This window comes from Lepisosteus platostomus, chromosome 28 (genome assembly GCF_059453375.1).
Source record: "Lepisosteus platostomus isolate fLepPlt1 chromosome 28, fLepPlt1.hap1, whole genome shotgun sequence".
Lineage (NCBI taxonomy): Eukaryota > Metazoa > Chordata > Actinopteri > Semionotiformes > Lepisosteidae > Lepisosteus > Lepisosteus platostomus.
Window position 1 is genome coordinate 2,617,520 of NC_142638.1, and position 24,005 is coordinate 2,641,524.

A 24,005-nucleotide genomic window follows, 5' to 3' on the forward strand; every position below is an offset into this window, starting at 1 on the left:
ACCTGGGGAGACTTCACTCCCTCTCTTCTCTCTGCTGGAATCACTGCCTCCTCTCCTATTTGGACATCGTTTATTGGGAGATTTCAGCCTCAGGGGGGTGAGGGTAGGGACAGGGAAGGTTTGGACTGCCAGAGCTAGAATGGTAAGATCTTTATACCAAAATGCCTCTTGGGCTCAGTTATCTGGGTGGATTCCTGGAGAGGGTAACCAATTTTGTTATAGCATGAGTGTTGTGTTATCCTGTTCTGTGCTTATTTGGTTCTATTTCCAAACATTTAGAATGAATAGAAATTAGGTCCCCTCAGAAATACAAAAGCACTCTAAATATTGCTTGTTTGATGGACTATTTAAAGAGACTGAGTCACATTACAGCCTTATATTACAAAAGCTCTAGTGGTATCATTAACACAAGGCTGTTTTGGCACACATACCTTGTCTAATAGTAATAACCATTTAGCAGGAAAAAAGTGGAGCAAACTATAAAACAGGTCGATTTCCTCCTGTAGCACCATCTGCTTTTTAGTGTTAGAGAATCAATAAAGTGAGAAGAAACCTAGATGTTGTCAGAAAACACATAGCCAAAGAAGAAGCACATTCATTAGCTGTTCTCTGGTCATTAACTTGTTTTTTTTTGTCTTGACTTGATTCTACAGAAACTTTTGTTTCATTCTTTTTCTTAGATTTGTGCTTTTCAGTTCTTTTCTTGTTGGATATTCAGAAGTCAATAACATCCATCTCTCAACTGCTGATCCATTAATTAAAAAAAATGAAAATGCAGCAATTACTGCATAGAAAGTGCGAGCTCAATTAAGGAAGAAATTTCCACCATCTGCTTGACAGTCGAAGGAGAGAATTAACCTTCAGTTTTTAACTAGTTTAGAGACTAAAATGCAAGAAACATTAAAACGCAAGAGTAGAGTGACTTAATTGTGTTTGAACAAAAATCTGTCTAATGCATACAGAGAGGGCTCACTGGTGTTCATTATTTATCACATTAGCGGTGAATCTTCCCCAGTGTTTATTTAATTGAAGAACAAAAATGTCTGACCTATACTGGTGCTTATTTTCCAATGTTTTGACACCTCAACTGTATTACTATTTCAACTGGGGTTTATTGACAGCGCTAAAACCTTAAAAGGCAAGTAAAGGATGTTCTCAAAAATCCATCGCTAGTCATCATTAATTTGCTGCACCTGCTTCAGAAAGTCGCTGATTTTTTTTTACTGGTTACATCCTTTCTGGTGTTTAGAGACCACCATGCCTGCATAAAAACGTGCATTTTTGGAGTTGTGTCCTATAAGCTTGTTGTACCATTCTTTCAGTTTTTTCATTTAAGAGAAATACTTAATTCCTCTTTTTCCCATTTACTTGTAGTGATGTGTGATAAACCCTGACATTATATGACTGCCATCCTTCTATCCATCTCGGTGGAGGTGGGGGGGGGGCAGAAGCCTATCTTGGCGAGCAATAGGTAGAAGGTGGTGTACATCTTGAACAGGATGCTTCAGTGCACCGCAGATCACACACAGACAGAGGCACAAGCATGCACACACATCAGCTTTCCCAGAAGCCAATTAACCTACAAGTACTGTATGTCTTTGGACAGTGGGAGGAAACTGAATCACCCAGCACTGTCAGGCTGCATTGCTAACCACTGCACCACTGTGCTGCCCATATGACTGCCATGTCCCTTCAATATTTGAATTTATTGTGGCTTAACTGAGAATACACAACATTTAATTAAAGAGTAATGTGTTATTCTGTTTGCTACTTCAATAAAATAATATTGTTCCAAGTGTGAAAAACTGTTGTAGATTACATATGAAATTTAAGTATTCTACAAAAATATATGATCACCTTCAGAGATTTTCCACATATTAAAATATGGTAAAAACACACAAACCGTAAATAAATTATAGTTGTTGCTCAATTGGTTCAATTATTATACAAATACAATCTTCACTATCACATCTACTGTACAGTATGTGAACTATTATTTTCAGTGTTGCACCAAGATTCTTGTGAGTTTTCCTTAAAACAGCCTGCTGGAATTGGAGATAGAGGAACCAATAGAGAGGAACACAGTGCTGGAGGGATATGCACCTCTGAGGTCTGTGCAGAACTGATAAACTTCTCCTTCTCTTTTCTTCACATACAGCCTAGAGGAAGCTTTTCACAGGTGATCTGGTCTGAAAAATGCACAAGACTGGAACATCTTAGAATCATCAAGAACACCCACAAAACAAGACAGCACTGTTAAGACTTGACAGAAGATTTTTGTTTTCAAATTGCATTTTTCAAGTTGACTATTTTTTCAGCCTAAGGAGAAGCTGAGCCCCAGAGAGAAACTTTTCACACCTGACTGGTCTCTAAACTCAAAGGCCAACACTGTCTCCTGTGATTCACAGAGGTCATGGCCTGACTGCTGACAGCACAATACCTGTCTATCAGCATGAAAATATGACTCTTCTTCATTCTACACCTGTTATGTTTCTCATGTTTCTTAGCGCCTAGGAAGTTGAAAGAGCAGTTTACATCACCTGCATTTTCCATTATTTCATTTCTTTTTAGCTGAATGTGTAATGTGTGATCTAATGTTGTTTCCTCTCACGTTATTGTTTGCCATGCTTAGTAACTATTGCAACTAAAGACACCTCTTGAACAGAATTGTACTGCTTATTAACAAGCTGTATAACTTACAGAGGAAGCAAATTAGTATGATTTCATTCTCAGTAATTTCCTGTTATTCACCTTGGGGAAATGTTTGTAGAAGCTTCATGAGTATCTTGGTAAGCCTGGCAAACACAATGTACAATCCTAGCAGAAACAACAAAAAAGAGTACATACTACAGAATGCTATATTGTAGTACCATCAAAGGAAATGCAAAAAGGATTTGGTGGATTCCAAGTAAATTATGTAGGCAACTGAAAATTATTACATGCAGGCAGAAAGAATGTACTTTGAAATGTCAAATACATGAACTTGAAGTATAGAGTCTGATATGGGACTTGTGTATTAATGTGGATTTTGCCTGTTCTTTGGTAAATCTTAATTTCATATCGATTAGAATAATTAAAAACGTGATCATTATAACTAAAATTAAATTATACATGAGCAGCCAGTGTGAGCTGTTGTAATGCCATTTCCATCACAATAACCAGTCAAATCTCATTTACTTCAGATTCACTCTTTGTCAGGTGCTCTTCTTGCTCCTCTCTACACATCCATGCAGCTAAAAGACTACCTTTTGTGCCTTTCAATGGTAATGATAATGATGGCAAATGACTTTTACCATCATTTAAATTATCACATATTCAGCCTATACCTACATGTAAATAGCCTTATGAATGAGAAAACTTTAAGGTTGTTCTCTTCCTTTCCTGCATAATATGTAAGTCACTGTCTGTGTTTGTTGCAGCAATGTAGTAAAATCTGGGAGTAATCTTCATTTAATAAAGATTATTACCATCTGTACAAATGGTACCATAGGTACAAATCTGTTTGACTGCAATAGCTAGCAAAGGATGTTTTCAGGACAAAGGGGATTTGTCAAAATATTCTGCTAGATTATGTCGTCCAACCTTTAAACTACAAAATTATAAAGCCTGTTTCTCTCTTTCTGATCATGACACAAGAACATCAGCTCATAGTGCTCAACAGAGAAATAAAGAACAAATCCTTGTGGAATTGTACAGCTCCTGTTCTTGCAAAATTACACTGAATCATTACATTAATGTGTGGGATTAAGCACACATTCTGGGATAAGTATATTGCTAATGGTTTGTATTAAGATTTTATGTTTTTAATGCTTAAGTGATAGAGTTTGCCATCTGACTTTATTAAGAAGCTGGGTATTAGCTATATAGCTATTTGCTCTTTCAACTTTATTAATTTATATTTTAATATTGCTTATAGCTGAGAATAACTTTCAAAAGTGTTCTTTGAAATCTATCATACAATGACTGGTTTATTATGCAGCAGTGGTGTCCAAGGTGTATGGATTCTGCTAAACCTCTGTGCTGAAGACGCTTGCTTATATTTTTCTATAGCTACAATCCCTGCTTTAGGACTGAAGAATACCGCTGTCTTTACTGCAGCAGCCCATGCTATAGTGTAGACTGTATATTTTTGTCTTCCTATCCTCAGGGCTTAAGGACAGCATTGATACTACAACAGCTGCTACACCACAGAGCAGACTCTTTATTTTCAATCCAACCCCTTGGCTGTTTTTCCTTGGACATCCTTGGACAGGATGACCTTATACAGTATGTGCTGTGTCACATATAAGCCAGATTCTATACGTTTCAACCAATAAAACAGTGATCAACTTTAAAATTTGTGCATGGGATGAGTCTGTCTTTGGGGCCTCATCTAGATCCTGTTACCACTCCATGTGGCATCACAGATATTTTAAATGAATAATATGCGGGGGAAACCACAACAGGTTTAAGGTCAAATAAAAGCAAGGAGAGTGGTATGATCTAGCAGAGAAAAAGAAGAACGATAATTATCCAGGAAGGAATGCTTATTTCTCCACTTTTAGGAAGGATGCCACTGATTATTAAACACAGAGATACTGTGATAATTCATTCTTGGACCCTTGGGGACATTGCAGCTGAAGTCAAGGGTTTTAATTAAGTCTGAAACAACTTTTGGATTAATAATATTAAAAAAAAAAACAGAAAAAAGAAGCAAGAACACAAACATGTTTTGGGTCACATTCAAGATTTTTAATTAAGCTTTAAGCAGCTTTTTGGCTTTGTATGACTTCTGTGCATGAAAACAAACTTGCTTTTATTGCATTGACATTTCCCTCGAGTTTTCTACACTGGAAAGGCAAGGTGAATTGAAATAAAAACCAACTGGGGCCATGGAAATTGTCAAAATACAGTCAAACAGCTGAGGGAAAAGAATGAGAGGCTTAAGTGTGCCTGTGCTGTGGTTAAAGAGACATGCTGGTTTATAAGAAAAAAACACTCAAGATTTGTGGTAAAATTCTAAGTTAATGTAATACCCAGAGCTCCTAATCCAGACTCTTGCAGTGGATTGCAAAGATGAAAAAGACTTGTGTTTTTATCACTGTAAAAGAAATCACTCAAAATGCAAACACTGGGGAAACTTAAAAGAGTTTTAGTTCAGTTCATGATTTTCTGTCAGGTTTGCATATTTTGCTGTATTTTGCTGTTTCTTTCTCCTCACTTTTTAAATATTTGACAGATTTAGATTTTCTCAACACACAATCAAATGTACTGTATAATAAATATAGGATGGTTTAGTTCCTTTTAATGTTAGGAAACCAAACCTTTTGTTACCCCCCATCAACATAAAACATTCTCTCCTCAGGAAGTACAGGATGCCTTGAGGAACCTGGGACTGATTTCCACCAACAATCTCTACATCCTAATATTATCAAATACTGTTGGAACTGGTGGAATGTGAAGTTCCACACACTTTTACCCTAATTTTAATCTTAATTGAGGGAAATTCTGGCAGCAAACACGTCAGAAACTGAACCCAGCAGTTACCAGTTATATACCCAGTATTTTATAGTTTCTTTTCTACATTCATTCAATAGAAACATATTATCAAGTACACGGTTTGTAATATTGGTATTTGGATTGAGTCTTAATCTGCCTCCTAATGTCTGGACCGTTCCAGTTGCTCAGCTTTCAGAGAACTAAACTTAACATGAGTAAACTCCTCTTGCCTTTCTGAAACACAAGGTCTCCTTTGATTGTGTTACTGTGTCACTGAGAATCTGTCATGATTTTCTAATTAAAATCAAACCATTTTCTTTCTGAATATGCTAATCTAACCTGATCTGTCACAAACTAATTCCATTCATCTTTTTTTTAGATTCCTAAGTCACACTCCTTTTCCCCAAACTTAAAAAAATGTACCAATCAAATCAAATCAAAGTTTATTTATCAAATTCACAACAATACAGCGTGCAGCAGTAGTTGCTGGCAATGAAATGTCTTTTCTGCGAGCTCACAATCACTTTTGAGGGATAATTATTTTTCATATTCTTCTTGTTTAAAATGTACCTAATCAATATATTCGTCATACATTTTGATTCCCATACTTTTCGAGTTTAATTAGGAAAATGTCTAATTTTCAACAATGTCCTGGATTCCCATTTATAGAGAAGGAATTTACTGAGGCAATTTGCATGAAGTACCTTGCTCAAGGGTATAACTGCAGCATCCCACCCACGATTTGATCCCACAACCCTCCATTGTAGAGACAGGAGCCTCTGATCACTACCCCGCTCTGCTGTCTAAATCCTTAGGTTTCCATTATATCAGTTTCCCATTCCTTTAGACTGCCACCATTTTATTATTTACAAGAGAAAACTCTCAGCAGCAGAGGTCACATTTACAATGCTGGAGCTGGCTAAGGAATAAAACAATACCGTTTTTATATACTGTATATAGATATTGTGGTTAAATATTGTTACTGTTGTGCAGAATCTGGATTATGATATTAGATTGTAAAACAGAATTATATAAAGCTGCAACAAAAAGAACACGGAGGACTGTCAATTCTTCAGTCAGGATCATATAATTAAGGAACACTGTATTTATTAAAATAAATCATTAAAAGACACATTAGATAAATAAATACATTATGTAATTAAACATAGAAACCAGTCAACAATAACCATACTTCCCGATACAAGTGTGTAAAATAAAATATTGCTTTAGAATGGATTTTCATCGCAACATACTTTATCATGACTCGAGACACTCCCTGTCTCAACGCACCTGTATCGCCACACAGATCCCATATTAGAACAGATTATTAATTATTTCAGGATCTGAAACTGTGCGTCTTTTTCAAATTGTACAGTAGGCAATGTTGTGATAGCAAGCAACCTTATTAGAAAACTCGAAAATTTGCTATTTATAGTTTTGCCCAAAACATTAGTTAGTTACACTTTTGTTGGAAAATCCCTCCTGTAAGAAAATAATTGAGGAAACTAAAACCACAATATACAGTATGTTGCTTGAAAGCTGGTTATGTATTGTCTGCGTCTGGTAAAAGCCCAGTCAGCTTGTTGCCACATGTGATTGCGTCTTAGATGTAAGTTCTGATCCCACTCAGTATTACGTATTTTGTGTTGTCATTCTGTGAAATATGTAGTATTAGCTTAAAGAAAGGTAGAATCTACTTCTCTATGTTACTGTGACAGACAGTCAACTGATTTACCATCTGAGAGCAGGCAGCTGTTAATACTTATGACCCTGATGCCTGACAGATGCGCTCCTCTCTATTTAAACATGTGCTCCCTAGCCAGCAGGTGTATGAGGTAACCTGGAAGACTGAGGGGCCATGCGTAAGAGCACCAGGTTTGAGGAGAAGGAGAGTGACTGGACAATAAGACTTACAATCGTTGCTATGGAAACATACTGTACAGACACACCTAGAATTTTGGGGGGTTTTGTAAGAATATAAAGTTCTTCCATTCTGTTGAAGGACCACCTCGCATTGTCATTATTCTCTACAAAAAAGTGTGCATTTCAGGTGATGTTTCACAGTACATCTTACCTTTCTACATGTTTGAATGTACAGTATTATCTTCTAATGAATAATATAATGATAATAATGAAGTAAAGTGCATACTGATCCATGATTCCAGCTGTTTTGTGTCGGTAACTGACTTCAGTGTTACAAGAAAGCCATGCATTTTACTGTTTGTAATTTCACTGTCTTCAAACAAATGATTGATAGCATGATACAGAAAATTGTTCATTTTTACCTGTTCTGACAGTACTCTAAGATTTTCAGTTCTGAATGGCATATTGCCTGCTCTCAAAAATTGGGGTCACCTTCACAATATGGTTAATGGGTATGGATTGTCCCAATTTGAAGAGCACACAGAAAGTGCTGAAAAGTGGTACCATATTCTGGCTCTGAAGGACCCCTGTGTCAATTTGTAGTTTTCATTCCAACTATGGATAATTAAGGAACAAGTAAAGGTTTATTCCATCCTGAAAAGAGAAGTAAAGAGACAGCGTTTTGGCTGTGAAACCTTCTTCATGTGTCACACAAGAAGGCTCCACAGCCGAAACGTTGTGTTTCTTGTCTTCTCTTTTCAGCTTGGAATAAACCTTTACTTGTTTGTTTGCAGCCTACACATACTGATGCAGCTTCCTACTTGAACTACTATGCATAATTAAACTCTTTTCTAACTTAATTAAACCCTTAAATGGCTCTCAAGAAGATCAATAAAATTAGTAATTAATGTTAACACTATATCAACGCAAGGTTTCAGAGCATTTCTCAGTTAAGTATGTTATTTCAGTGACCAGATGTTTGGAACTGAAGCAACTGGATCCATGAAGAATTGACAATGCTTGTTACAGTGCAATTCCCACCAGTGTCTGTAAGTTGTTAATTGGTAGTCTACTGAGAATAACTTTGACAGCAATAAGGAAGCAGTAATTTGTTTAAATTTGTGGATTCTCGGCATAGTGTATGATCTGCTAAATTTCTTGGCCTCAGTGCACCTAAAACAGACAAGATATTTGTAATGGGTGTATAAATCAGTTCTGAAAGGTCTAATTGTAAATAGTCTAATTAAAGGGCTTAATTTGCCTAAGTAATTAAGTGCTCAATAATAATGAAAAACAGAAGACACAGAGGTAGTCAATGACCAGGGGTGTGAATCACTGCTGTAGATATGCTGAATAAAGGTCATTGTACTACTATGAAACCAAACAACAATTGCTCTCTGTCATATTGCTACAGCCTGTATTGGCATAAAGACAAAGATTAGACCTTTAACTTGTATTTCATTCTGAAGGTCATTTAAACACCTTTCAAGAGATATTCAATGTTTTTACTTTTGCAAGTTGCCATTGACAGTATATACTGTACGAATAGCCCAATATTTGTTTAAGTGTAAATATAAATAATATTCTGATTATGACATAATTATTATATATTGTCTGTAATTGCTTGGGGGGGGGCTTGAATGAAGTATTAGAGCTTAGCAGCTCAGAACTTAATCATAGTTACCTACAGTACTGGCTTAATAGCACGCTGGAACATAACCTTCAAAACAGTTCCTACAGTACAGTAAATAAGAAAATATCAAGAGAGAATATCATCTTAATTTAAAACAATAATGACAGTTCAAATAATTAAATATCTTATTGTTTCACTTTGTTCACATTGTTTGCTTAACAGTCTGTATCATGCTATAACACTAAACTGAACCACTGGTCTTTCCTTAAAGTATTCACAATTCTGAAGCATATTGACAAACCCAGTCTAGAGGACATCTTAGAAAAGCAACATTGACACACAGACATGGAGACAGGTAAATTTTAGCATTTACGACAGAGAATGAGTTTAAATGTGTGGATCAGATTCCCTATCCATGTTACTAAAGCTGAAACCAGGGCATCCTTCAAGAAATAACATGATGGGATTCTTGGATCAGTAAGCTGCTGGCAATCAAAAAAGAAGGATTTGCCAAAGAGCTTTCTCTCTTTGGAAGCATCCTCAACCTTTTAGTCTTTTTTACTTTTCTAAATTAAAATACAAAAAAAGGTGTCCTACTCTTGCTACAGATCTCTCTATAGAAAGATACCTCTCTATTCTAGGCCCTTCACCTGATGCCACTAGAAGACATCATCAATGGAACACTACTTTGCTGTTGATAGTCACCTCTCCATGTCTTTTTGGTTTGATATGTATTATTCTTCCAGCTTCATGTTTGTTTTTCTTGGTTATTCTAATAAGAAAATCTTTAAAAATCTTATTTTTGTTTTATTTTTCCCTGAAATGTTAAGACAAAACGAATCCAAGGGATTATGAGTCTCAGCTCATTCCCTTGGGGACAGAGTTAGGCATAAACATATGGCATTTTATGTTAATATACAGTACAGTATGTACATTTTCATCCACAATTTATAAATAGTTTTATACCTCTTGTAAATATTATTTCAAAGAAGCTCTATTGTTAGAAAAGTCTATGCTATCAGTGTGTTACACTATATCTCAAGCAAGGAATCCTAGAACTAAGTGGTGGGCAAGAGTCTATGACAGTCGGACTGGTCTACATTAGCAAATATTCGACTTTTTAGAAAAAAGAACTTAGAACGTGCAATTGATTTTTTCTTCTTGCACCAGATGTGGTATGACAAATTCATTACTCAAGGATTTAAGAATGAGCTTTACTTACAGTAAATAGTGTGCAACCAGCCAATCATCACAATTATACATGTAATGAAGTAAGACAGTAACAGGCATTTGTACAGTATGCATATTCTGTGAGATAAGGACAGGGCTTCTTCTGTTAGAGGTGCATATACTAAATGTAAACCAATTTTAAAGCACAACGCAGCAATGATTTCAGCAGCTATCTCATCTGCACTCACAAACCCTAAACCTTAAACAAACCCTCATCTACAACCCTATACCTAAGACTTTCAATAGGCACATGCCTAAATTACAATTATTCCATACCAAAATATCGGTGCGCTAAAGGCTGAAATGTTTTTATTCTTAACAGAAGAGGCACAGCCCCCAAACTGCAACCATTATACTGTACTTATAAAATTGCACAGATCAGATGGCACAACTTCCGTCCAACAGTACCTTACACTTTTCATGCCAACAATGAACGTAAATTCATTACCATTTCTTAATTCACAAGATGTTGTTTGTTAACAAGATTATGGCCTACTAATCTTGAGCTATTTTTTCTATTCTAGTGTCCCACTGGATCAACTGTTTTTCCATGGAAATTCAGACAACTCTGTGGTGTAATGCTGATGAATGTCACTCACTGCCCAGAGATCTAGAAGCACATACTGTACAAGAGCAAGGAAAATCTGAAAAAAAAACAAAACAAATAGGCAAACATGTCGTGTTAGAAAAAAAAACAACTAATAAAACTTTACTGCTGCAATTTACACAAAAGTATTTTATTTTTTGTACTTTTTGTGTTACTTGCAGTAACATTTTCCAACAGTTATGAAATTGGAACATAATTTGCAAGTGAAGTGCAAACCTTTATTCACAGCTGTTTCTAAAGGGAACTATTTAGGGAAGGAGTAAAGCCACATGAGGGATAAGAGAGATAAAGGAGGGGGGTAACTAATGAAGACATCAGCAGCTAAGGACAAGAATCTCAAATTGTGACTGCAATAAGAAAGATAGCATAGTAGGACTGAGGCAAAGAGAAGACTTGAAAAACTACAGTATTTTAAAACAGCACAAAGTCAAGTCTCTAAAGCAGAGCAGCTGAAGGAGAAATGCTGTCATTTATTCTAGAGGAAATAAGAGCTTGGAACAGGATATTATAAAATAAGTCTAATTAACAGTTGATATTAAGACAAGATAGACCTTCTAGATGTTAGAACAATGATACTCACTCATGGGCCTGGAGTGCCACAGTCCATCAGACTTTATAAATAGCTTATAATCCTGTATGAGTAATGACCAGCAGATAGTATAAAAGACAGACCAATTAAGCTTATAATTAATTCAAATAATGTCATCAAGAGTCCAGGATAAAATGAAAAAAACAAAACAAAAAACAAGGCAGTTTGCCGAAACTATGAGTAAACAGCAAATAGGAGAGTATATTAGAAAATATGAATGATCTGAAAGAGGTAGTAGGAAAATATTAAAATACAAAAGTGCTGATGTAAAAAAATTTAACTCATAGTTTGAAAAAACAAAACAAAAAGAAAAACAGGGCATAGTGAGTTGCACAGGCACAGTGTGGTGTAGGAGAAAGTTCTACTGCCAATTGACCACAAATGATAGATCTCAGATTACTACTGTATATATAGTAGACTAGAGTCATGCAAGAAGTCCATAGCCTGGACCAAGCCTAGATAATACCTACTTTGGAACTAATACTTTGGGAACAGTGTTGCCATCAGTAGCCTGATCCTGTCAGATCTCATAACCTAAGGCAGACTTGACCTGGTACAGTGCAGGGAGTCTACAAGGAAATCCAGCCTGCTGTTAGTGGTGGTGGTGTCACTCTACACTCTTGACGAGATTTTCAAAAAAAAGATTCAGTGACTAGGATCAATGTTCTACAGGAGGTGCCATTGTTTGGATGACACTATAATCCGAGGCACTGGCCACTTGGTCATTACCTTATTTAATTCCCATTCCCTTGGCACTTTTCCAGTGAGTAGAGTTGTTAACACTCATGTGTTAGTTCGATGACATTTTATTTAAAACGTTAAAGTCCACTCTAAATTTCATGTAGAACCAGTACAACATAAATAAGACAGAAGTTATTTGCTGATGCAGAATACTTTTAGGAAGCACATGAACTACAGAATTATACATATATTGATTCAGTATGTGTCCAGAAATTTAGAAAACACCCCAGTAAATAAGGCTTTACAGCAATCTAATCTTGATATAATAAAGCTGTACAGGCATCAGACAGACAGAGCAATAGCCTTAACCAAGCAATGTTATGCAGGTGGAATAAATACACTTCTCATATGGCATTCAAACCATATTCTTGAATAACACAGTGTCAAAAGTAGCACCAATCAAGGGTTTTAATTTAGGGTTTTATTTCAGCACTGTCAACAACGACGCTGAAATTACTAGTTCTGTAAAGCTGAAAGCTCTGTAAAGCCCAGAAGTATAACTTCAGTCTTCAATCACAATTTAGCTAAAGAAAGTTTGCTTGCGTCCATATCTTAATATCTGTCAGAGACCTGAAAAGTCCAGATACAGTACTGTACTGCAATATCTGGTTAGTTCTGTAAATAAATCTGAGATGAGCAATTATGTTATCAATCAATATGCAGACTAGTTGTGCCACTATAATGACATTTTTCATCTCAATACAATATGCAAGACTCCAGTACTCTGTAACCATTAATAATGTATCTGTTGTTTTAGAGTATTACATATGTTCAAACATGTATAATAATCTTAATAAAAACACTTAAAACTATTTAACAAACATACTGATTTATGATGCTCAGACATCTCCATCCTTTCAGCAGTTATTTCTTTTGAGGAAGGTGGACAAGGGTCTGTAGACAAAAGTTAAGAAAACCATTCATCTTTCACTTGCAGTATTTGAAAACGAAATCCAAATTCTGTGAGAGATTCACTAAGATTTCTCAGCTGTCTCATATTGTTATAGTCACTTCTGGTGTAATCCTAACAATAACAATCCTGAACTGTATATTTATACTGTATACAATCTACATTCTTGTACAGCCTGAGGACATACAGAACAGTAGAGAAGCTATGATAAATAAAGATGTTGTTGACTGTGCGATTGTTTAGAGGGAATAAATGTGTAATTAAATACAACAGGGTCTTGATATTTGCAAGGGTTTGGTGCAGAGAACTGTCACGAATAGCCAAATTCACATTTAATCAATTTCACCCACCTTTGCATAATGTACTACAGTGCAGTATATAAAGTAGTATGTATATACAATATAATATAAAAATAATATTAATCAACTAAAAGAAATAATAGTAATCCCAAACTTTCAGTAAGCAATTAAAATAAATAACATGAATACCTTTTTCTCTCTCTGCCCCCATGATTAGCACTCCCCAATGTAATGAAACGGGCAATAAAGCCATCAGTAAGCCTGTAGAATCACCTGTTATTCCCCACACCACTGACACAGAACCTTGAGCACTCTTTACAATATATTAACAAAACCAGTTAATAGTTACAGTATATTATTTTAGTAGTAGTATCATCATGACACAAACAACACTCCATAGTTTTGCTTGTATCTGGGGTACTGTTGAATAGTGGAAAGTATTATCCTGAGGGAGGCCAATCTATCCAGAAAGCAAAGCTGCTTTTGTGCTTAAGACCAAGGCAGCCCAGAGCCTATCCAATAATAATAATTGCTTACACTTATATAGTGCTTTTTCTGGACACTCCACTCAAAGCACTTTACAGGTAATGGGGACTCCCTTCCACCACCACCAGTGTGCAGCCCCACCTGGATGATGCAACGGCAGCCATAGTGCACCAGAACGCTCCCCACACACCAGCTATTAGTGGGGAAGAGAACAGAGTAATGAAGCCAATTCATAGATGGGGATTATTAGGATGCCATGATTGGTAAGGGCCAATGGGAAATATGGTTTCTCGAGAAACGCCCTGGGATTTTTAATGACCACAGAGAGTCAGGACCTTGGTTTTACGTCTCATCCAAAGGATGGTGCTTTTTACTGTACAGTGTCCCCATCACTATACTGGGGTATTAGGACCTACGTGGACTGCAGCGTGAGCGCCCCCTGCTGGCCCCACTAACACCTCTTCCAGCTGCAACGTTAGTGTTTCCCAGGAGGTCTCTCATCCAGGTACTGACCAGACTCACACCTGATTCCGTGGGTTGCCAGTTGTGAGCTGCAGGGTGATGTGTCTGCTGGCACTGGGTAGAAGGTGAGACTGACAGCACATGACTGCAGTCACCCTGGACAGTCCTCAGCAGGCCACAGAGAAAGGGATCATTTTGAGTAGTTAATCAAACCTGGCCAGCCTGCCTTCAGAAGGCCAGGGAGAACTGGGGTGCCACTGCAGACCCCTGGAGCTGTGAGACTGTCGCATCACAGTGCAGCCTAGAAGGAAGGAAGACCACTTCACTAAAATACAATCTCAATTTGGTTAAACTGAAGGTGAATTGACCACGTAAATGACAGGCGGAGCTTTCAGTACCTTTTTAAAATCCTTTTTAAAACTGCTTTGAATTCTACATACTGTACAATATAAGAGATATTTACAATTGTTTATCTCCGGCTAATATTAAAAATTAAATTGGTTTGCTACATTAAAAATTGTTATATAAAATTGATTTGTTTTAAGCTAATGAAAACTTCGTAAATGTCATCTTTTAAGAATTTCACTCTACTTCGAAACAGGGAATAAATTAATCGCAACACATAACCACAGCTGTACACTGATGAATGTTTTAGATCATTCACCGTTTTAGTTCTTTTTTACAGAACCTGCTTTAAAGAACAAAAGTAGTGGGCGTACAAAAAGCGGTTAATGGCATCCAAAGTTACTTTGGTCACAGTTTAGAATTATTTAAATGTGTATGTATGAATTAATTAAACATTTCACCACATTATTACTGAATTACATAGACTTTCGGCTGCAGGGTTAGGCGTTCTAGGGCAGTAAGAGAAAGACTGGGAACATTTTTTTTTTAGAGAGTTCACCTTCTCTAAACTCCTTCAAATCCAGACTCAAAACCCTCCTTTTCAGAAAAGCCTTTACTTAACTGGTTCCATTCTTCACCCCTCTGCTCTTCTTAATACCATCTTCCACGGTCTCCTCTATTGTTATTGTTGTATTGCTGTAATTATAATTGTGTCCTGTCTTGTGAAATTTTTCTTATTTATTGTTGTAGTCTTCTTATTTATTGTTAATGTCATCCTGTAAAGCGCTTTGAGAAGCCACCTTTAAAGGCGCTATATAAAATTAAGTTTATTATTATTATTATAACATTTTTTTTTACTTTTCCTGTACTGTGTAAAAAGAATCTATAACGTCCATGACATTAATAATTGCCAGAAGCTCGAATACAATTTCACTAACAGAATTTATACCCCTTCTTGCTGCATTTGCAAAACTGATATTGTTATAATCAAATGTCAAACGCAAAGTATTCAAGAAATTTGGCTACTTAAATATACCTTAATAGTTTGTTCATTTTTATTCCTTGCACTGAGAGTTTGCTTTTCTATCCATTTTATCTATAGAAGAAAGCAAAGGAAAAAAGTGCTGCTTACGTAGCATGGTGCAAATATGATATTTATACAGTATGGTCATATCTTGAACAGTATGAATACTGTAGTATTTCCTTTGAAAAAAGTTTAGTTTTTCCTTTTTCACAAATTACTTCAGAATAACTTACAAAGCTCTCTGTACAGTATATGACCTTACATAATTTATGTATGCAATACTGAACTTTCCCTATGGACATATATTAAATAAACGGAATTGATATATTTGAGGAGGAGGACTATAAAGTTCACTCTAAATTTCACAGAGAACCAGTGCAATTTACAGAGGACAGACTTAAGGTACCTGTACTTGTGCACAGCACTTTTAGGAAACACACGAGCAACAGAATTGTAGACTTGTCAATTTAGAATTTTAGAAGAAAAGAAGGTAAGGTTTTACAGCTGTAATCTTGATATAAAGGATTATATCAATACATTTGCATCACAGCGAGTTTCATAATCAAACAATGTTAACCAGAGTTAAGAAAGATACCTTTTCGGTATTTAAACCATGCTCATTAATTACATTTCATTATGAAATCATTTCATACTGAGATTTTTCCTACAGCGGTTTACATGAAAGTGTACGGAACAGGTTTGCGCATTTGGAGACAAGGAGGGCATATCCAGTTTCCTAAACATCCGTTTTGTTTCTTTGTTAATTATTTATATACATTGTTTTGTACTCTTACAGCGTGCTTCTCCAAACTGCTGTGTACTGTTTCTCCTCGTGGCATTATGACAATGAGCTCTCTTTCGACACGTTTGCGTCATCGCAGAAAAACGCTGGAAGCGAATGAAACCCCACATGCCACTGAAGCAGTTGTTTTTTTAAATGATTCGTCTGATACATCTGGATACAATTCATAAAGAGAGTATCCTACATTTACTTAGGTAATACTTCCTAATTTGAGTCTTGTAAACCTTAAATCTCGAGAGGCAACAGCCAACCACCTAAAGTGACGACCAAACTGACAGTACCTCGATATGAAATGTCGCCTGGCATGAGTATTATCTGGTTTTGAATTCCACAATAGCAAAAATGTTTTTTCATTCATTGGCTAACCTCTGTATCCAGCGTACGGTCGCGGGATATCCGGGATACACTCTGGACTGGACGCCAGTCCATCGCAGGACACACACAGACACAGATATGCACACCCTCACACCAGGGCCAATTTCCCTAAACACCAATTGACCTAGCAGGGCGTCTTTGGACAGGGGGAGAAAAACAGTATTCACTCCATCATAATCTGGAGGAGACCCATGAGGGCACGAGAAAAAAACAGACATATTGTACTCCACGCAGAGAGCGCCCCAGATCCAGACCAGAATTGAACCCAGGGACCCAGCACTGTGGGGCATCAATACTATCCACTACGTCCCTGTCGCCACCAATGGTTTTATTTTTTAAAAGGATGATTTATAATGTACAGTATTAATATTATAACGTGCTTTTTTATACAGCGCTGCAATACGCGTAGCAGGAAACAAGAATGTTCTCTTCAATTATACTGTAAACTTATGAATGTAGAGTATGATGTCCCACCTAATGTTTGAACCCTTTTAAGCTTTACTGTATATTAATTCTTTGATTTACTTATTTAACACAGTTAAACTTACATGCTAATAGTATGTCACAGCACTTTTTGTAATTTTATATGACTTCATCATGCAAATTGGCTTGAATTTCACAAAGCTCCCGCTGCGATATTGCGAAGTGTTAAATACGCATTATATAGTACTCCAAAAAGATGTTATGCACACAATACAGAAATAAACGCCATTTTATTCTTATATGTAAATATGATGTATGATACTTTCTAGTCCAAGTCTAAGCAAGACTTATTTTAAATATACGCATAACCTGTTCATTTCAAATATGAACTGTGAATTGAATTTCAAACCGTTGTAATATTTACTTGGCTTAAGAAACTATGTTTTACTCCGGCTGTTCAACAATCCTTTATCCTGCTTGTCAGAGCTTGCTACTGTACTTGCTACTTTGATTTTAATTGTGAAGTTTAGCTTTCCAAAAGAGGGCTCGCAGTTGTTACATTCAAGCAAGCAGTGACTGGAATTACGAGATGTCAGGGACGTGCTGAATTGGAACAGAATTGGTCAACTGGCAGGGACTCTGAATACCGTCGCGTCGTATTTCTTTCGCCCGAGTAACTGGTAAGAGAATAAAAAACAAAACTAAAACAAAGGACAAAAAACAACCCTCTGACTAAATCGCTCAAGGTCTATTGAAATAGTCCAGCTATTAAAAATGCAGGGACATTTCGTTATGGAGAAGTAAATCTATGTTTTAAGTTGTTTTCAGGTTTATTTACTAATAGAGCAATCCCACGCACCCCTTTAAACAGGATTAAATTACAATTTAAGGAGTGTATTTTAATCACCAACGGACATTGTTGTTGGTGTTGAGTTTTTCCAAGTTTCTAGAAAGGACGGTTTTACCAGTAATAAGTTTACCAGTAGTTTATTCCGGTAATATTGTACTTGAGGCAAACCAACCTCATTACGCATCTAGCAATGAGGCTTTTGTTTTAAATGTCAGGGAAAGGACGATAAACAATCGGTTCTTCTATCTGACCTTTTGTTTTCCGAAGAGTGCCGTTTGTTTCCTCTGCTTTCGCATTAATTACAGATCTTCTACACCTGTGCTCACCGGCACCTTTCCGCAGGACTTGCTTTCTTAAACCGGCAAAAATAGAAGTAACCTTTTCATCAATTTCTTTCCAGTTGGTAAAATTCCTTGTTTCATTAATATAAAAACAATTACAACAGTACATGTTTTTTTTTTACAGTAAATACAGTAACTCGCGTTTTATCTTCCGTCTTATATCACAAAGTACTGTCGCAAAGAAGTACTACATACAGCGTACTGTATGACTACAGTACTGAAAGGGATATTTTACTGAATACCAAACACCGTGTCCTTGCTGGACAGTTTTTCTTTCCCTAGAAATTGACAGAAATGGCTTGCAGACCATGATTTTTTTAGCCAAGCACTACAGCTTAATAAGATAGCATTCACAGAGTCACAACCTGTCTCGCGTAATTGCGCTAATATTTACATAGATATCCATCAAGATGCAGTATGTTTTTGTTTTAATTCAATAAGCTGTTAACAGATGCCAACATTAATACTTTTCCGACATAGACGATTTAAAGAATAACAACAACAACAACAACAACAACAACGATGAATAAGTAATTAGAAACAGAATCTTGACGCTTCGCCTAAAACTTTTACTTCGGCTACATTATTTCACTCGCAGTTTCTCCCAATTCATTTGTTTAGTAAGTGCAAGTTCAAACACACAACATATAAACAAACCCTTAATGATACATGGGATTATTCTGGTTTTGTTTTGTCTTTTACTCTTTTTCTCTTCAGTTCTTAAAAAGCAAAGAGCATCTTGCCCAACAAACGACCGTAAATCCTATCTCAAATCGCACTTGTTAACATCAATTTGAATGAAGGAACGTTAAAGTTTGGAAAGGCTTAACGCCAGCACCCAGCCCACTACCATTCATCAAAGTAACACGTTAGAAAGAGACTATAAAGAAATCTTTGTAAAGCCAGAGCACTGTTCCCTACAGTCAAGGAAGGAAGGGGTTTGCCACCCACCTGGCCGTTTTTGCAAAGATCTGCCCACATGCTGGTGCCATCGCCGCCCCTCATGAGAACATGGTAGATGAAGAAGTAAGTGCCAGGGATGTTGCAGATGAATTTGCCAGTGGTGCCATCGTAGTTGTTGCCCAGGTTGGTGACCACGTCGTCAAACTTGAGGATCTCATAGCCCTCGTGGGGGTTCTTAAGCCCAGCGTAAAAAGCCACTCTGGGGATGGTGGAGTAAGTGGCTGTGCTGATAGCTCCGTTGCCCCCGAAGCCCAGTATCCCAGTCCTACCGGGCTCCCCCTTTTCTCCTGGAGGTCCAACGGGACCCGGTGGCCCTGGTTCTCCAGGAGGCCCCGGGGGACCAGGTTTTCCGGGCCTTCCTGGTTTCCCCTGTGGCCCCTGGACAAGAGTAGAAGGCGGGGGCACAATGCTGTGGTCACTCAGGGCTTCGGCTTCAGCCCGGATGCTGGCACTGGTGGTGGTGCCCTTGGTCAAGTAAGGGTCGCAGACCATGCGGCAGGTGCCCAGCATCTCATAGTGCCCAGCATCTGTGCCCACGGAGCTCACCAGCACGGGTATGAGGATGACCAGCACCAAGACCAGCATGACCCCTACGGCAGCCGCCACAAGGGTCTTCCTCCCGATGCTGAGCCGGGGAAGAGGCTGCGCTGCCACGGTGGCTCTCCCGGGGGCGGAAATGGTGACTGCTGGGTGTGGGGAGCCTGCCACCGGCGAAGGGGGTCCGGAGATCCCAACAGGGAAAGAGGGAGAGAGAGAGAGACACGCACACAGAGACAGACACAGTCAGAGGAAGGAAAGGAGTGGGAGGAGAGGACACTTATTAGAAAGGAAGAGAGAGAGGAGAGAGGACGAAGAGATAGTGAGAGAGAAAGAGAACCCGAGGAATCACAGAGCCAGTTTTGTGTTGATTGATTCACAGGCAGTCGTTTTATATTGCAGCAGCTGTGCCACCCCCCCTCAGGCTGTGAGCTTGCATGGAAATACATGGAAATGAAGAGGGCTCCTGCCTTTCAGTCTGACAAGAGGCGGACTGAGGAGGAGTTTCCTCATCACATCACATTATATTATATTGCATTACAGCACTTGCAGGCTCCGGAGTGAAGAGTGAGCAGCTCCCCTGAACATTTTTCAGTATATTTTGGCCGTCCCTCTTCCTCTTTCTTTTTGTATTTCAGTGTTTATTATTCATCTATTTTTTTCCGTGGGGAAGAATAAAGCAGTCAACAGGGAGGTGCGGTCATCTTCTTTATTTCTCCAGAGAGAGAGGAAAGATCTGTGGTGAGAAGGCACGCTCTCTCTTTCACACACACACTCGTGCTGGCTTAAAGCACAGTGCGGAACCAGCACATCCCAGACTGAAGAATTTAGGAGTTCAAGAAAGGGTCTGTTTCTCAGGATGCACAAATTACAAAAGGAGTATTTTTTCCAATATAAAAAAGATTAAAAAGGAACTGTATATTTCACTGCAGACTATGTCCATACTTTCTGCCGCTTGCTCCTAATGACAGTTTAGTTTGGGCAATTGTACAATCACAATAACATGCAGTAGTAATACGTGATGATTGTATGTTAAAGTTTATTCTTTCGTGAGGTTGACACATTTGAGCATACCCTAATAAAGCCTGTTGCAAAGCCAAGATAAATATATAGTTTATGTGATATAGTGATATAGTATAGAACGCATGGTATAGGGTGCAAAATTGCCATTTCAATAAATGGTTTTACCACACATAATAATAATAATAATTGCTTACACTTATATAGCGCTTTTCTGGACACTCCACTCAAAGCGCTTTACAGGTAATGGGGATCCCCTCCACCACCACCAATGATTCTCTTTCACTGTTATTGCCCCCTACTTTCTAGCCTTGACATAGTCGCTAAACATTTTTCTTTATCACCAGTATCGCACTGTTGATTTCTTACTTTTATTGAATGAAATTGGATCACATTTGTTGGCAAGGATAGCATATAATCTCTTTGAACTCTGCTCTACAGAGTAATCTAAAAACTGCTATAGGAAAAGAGTTCTTTAGTTTAGTTGTTTAGTTCTTTAGGCAATTATTTTATACAACTACACACAAGAAACACAATGTTTGGAACTAAATGATTAAAACAAATAATGTAGGAGTGCTTGCCAAACCAAATCACAGAAAATATGATTAAGAACACAGATTAAAGAATCATGACACATCTTCTGTAGTAAATCTGACACAATTTACAAAGTTAATATCGATATCACCTCCCTTGACATGACCCTGACAGCATTGATGGACCGACCTGATCAGCCACTGGACAGACTGCTGTAGGTTGTTCTGGCTTGTGAGTTGTCTCTTGTTAATGTCTCTGCCATGCTCATTTCATATTATGTTTTTAATGAATAGCATTGTCTTTGCTCAGCCTAGAGTATATGGTCAATTACTTTCTTGGTAAATACTGGGGTGAAATATTAATTCAATATTCAAATTCAATATATTAGCAATTTTTCATTCAACATCTAAGTTTCCTCTTTGTATCTCAGATACACTTAATATTTTACACTTTGCTTTTTACTGCTGTTATACTGAAAAAATATACTGGTTATACTGGTTTCCTTGCTCAGAAAGAGAGATACCTAGGGCATGTGTATTGAGACATCAATTAAACTATCTCCTCAGTAAATGTGTGAGAAATCATGAAATAATTACACATTATTTTGCTGTTCAAGCCAAACAATGCCTCTAACAAACTTATATTCCAGACCTTGTGCCCTTTAACATTAGATGACAAACCTGTTCAGCTGGCCTGCCCTCACTTCAATTCATACTTAACATAATATAAAACAATTGAAGAACAGCTATATATAAACATGCTAATTTGACGATTAGATTAAATATGGAAGTCAAAATGTGGGTTTCTATTCTTATGAGTCTGCACACTCCACAAAGTCAACCTACAATATATACTGTATATGTTAAGATTACTATATACTGTAATAAGTATATACAGCAAGCATTAATAGAACATGGGAGAATCTGAATGCGTCTATTGTGTTACTTTATTTGACTATACCAGATGTAATAGAAATGGTGTTCAGTGCATTGAGATTTAGTTTAACAGCAAAGCTCAAAGATTTCAGTTTTCTTTTTTAATAATTAATTTATTTTGCAGATGCCAGTGTCTGTTTATTTGTCTGCTTTGTTCCTTACTGTGCACTTCAATCATTGCTCTGTGGAGGTGGGGGAAATGTTACACTAGCATTAAAAAAGTGACGTTCATACCAGGTAGGGGCCTTTTATGCTGGTACTCTTATTTCCTTTTGATGTTTTGAGTGACAGGGATGCTTAGGCTGTAAAGTACATGAATCCACTCGAAAGGAACCCCTGATAATATACAGTATGTCTTATGAGCTTTGAGAAAACTACATTTATACTGTGTATCCTTGTGTTTGTATGTTTGTACAGTATGTGTGTAAATGTGCTTGTGTTGTATGTGAATATGAAACTATACTGTACAATGATCTATTAACTCAGAGCACTCTGCTGTGTCTCTCTGCAAGAGCTCTCACAAATATGCATGTCTCTATCAAGCAAATGAATGTGATGGTATATTAAAGGTCTCCTCAGCTTGCTCATGCTGAGGCTTTTACCTTGATGGGAAAGAAATCTTCCTGATGGAAGGTCTAACACTTCTTTTTCCTTTGGTCATAGTGTTGGATTTTAGCTACAGCAGAGAGCGAATCCGAATGTCCTAATTCTCTTAAGTACCTTGTATTCAACTACTTCAGATACAGTAACTCGGCTACTATAGATTTCCAGGACTTCTGGGGATAGGCCTATAAATATTTTGCATTTGGGCATTCTTTTTTATTTTCTGTCCAAGAAAATGTTGAACTGTGATGGATAGTCCATATTTTGGAGAATATTTTGTATATTCTGTATATATGTTGCCTGCAGAATTCAGAAAAGCACAGATGAACTTGCTGTAATACAATAAACTCACTGTACCTTCATGCTAGATGGAATAATTTGCTTTGGTAATTTTTCCTTCTGTTTTTGAGAGATTCCCAACAGCAGTAATCTATCCTTTATTTACAGTATGTGAACCATGCTTAACGGTAGGGATTACACATTCTTCTGACAAACGTTCACCAGTTGTTATGTGTGCATATCTAAATTGTTTGCCTATTCTTTTTTATTACTGGGCTGAAGTACTGTTCTTTCATATCCGAACAGATAACCCAGCAGCTCTCAAATGTATTGTTACTATTGAATCAGTGACAAGACTGTCTAGCTGCATTCAACTAAGCTGTAATTTCTGTGGCTGCAAGTTTTCTGTTACACTTGCTAAGCAGTGTTATACAGTATATGGTTCTTTTGATGCTTGTGCACATGATTGATACCTATACAAAAATTCCCTCTTTTTCATTTTTATGGTGGCTGTCATCTTGTGGTGGGGCTGAAAACAGCTTGCTGTTGCTAATACTGTATGTATGTTTTCAAGCATTTTATTGTTTTTGTTCAGTGGTTGTTATACACATTAAAACTTCTTAAGTTTAATATACTCTTTTATTATGTTTATGTATTCCTATTTATTTTTTTCTAA

The 24,005-nt window shown here is 37.2% G+C and overlaps 1 protein-coding gene across 1 annotated transcript in view; it reads right to left on the reverse strand.

The window, feature by feature from the left end:
• Window positions 1-20,420, reverse strand: part of LOC148638559 (C1q-related factor-like) — a 37,269-nt gene extending 16,849 nt beyond the window's left edge. Inside the window, exon 1 of the mRNA XM_088622786.1 lies at window positions 19,410-20,420. Within this exon, the coding sequence (XP_088478912.1) occupies window positions 19,410-20,006 (597 nt within the window). The 5' untranslated portion in view covers window positions 20,007-20,420. The remainder of the gene's footprint in view (window positions 1-19,409) is intronic.
• Window positions 20,421-24,005: the final 3,585 nt, after the last annotated feature.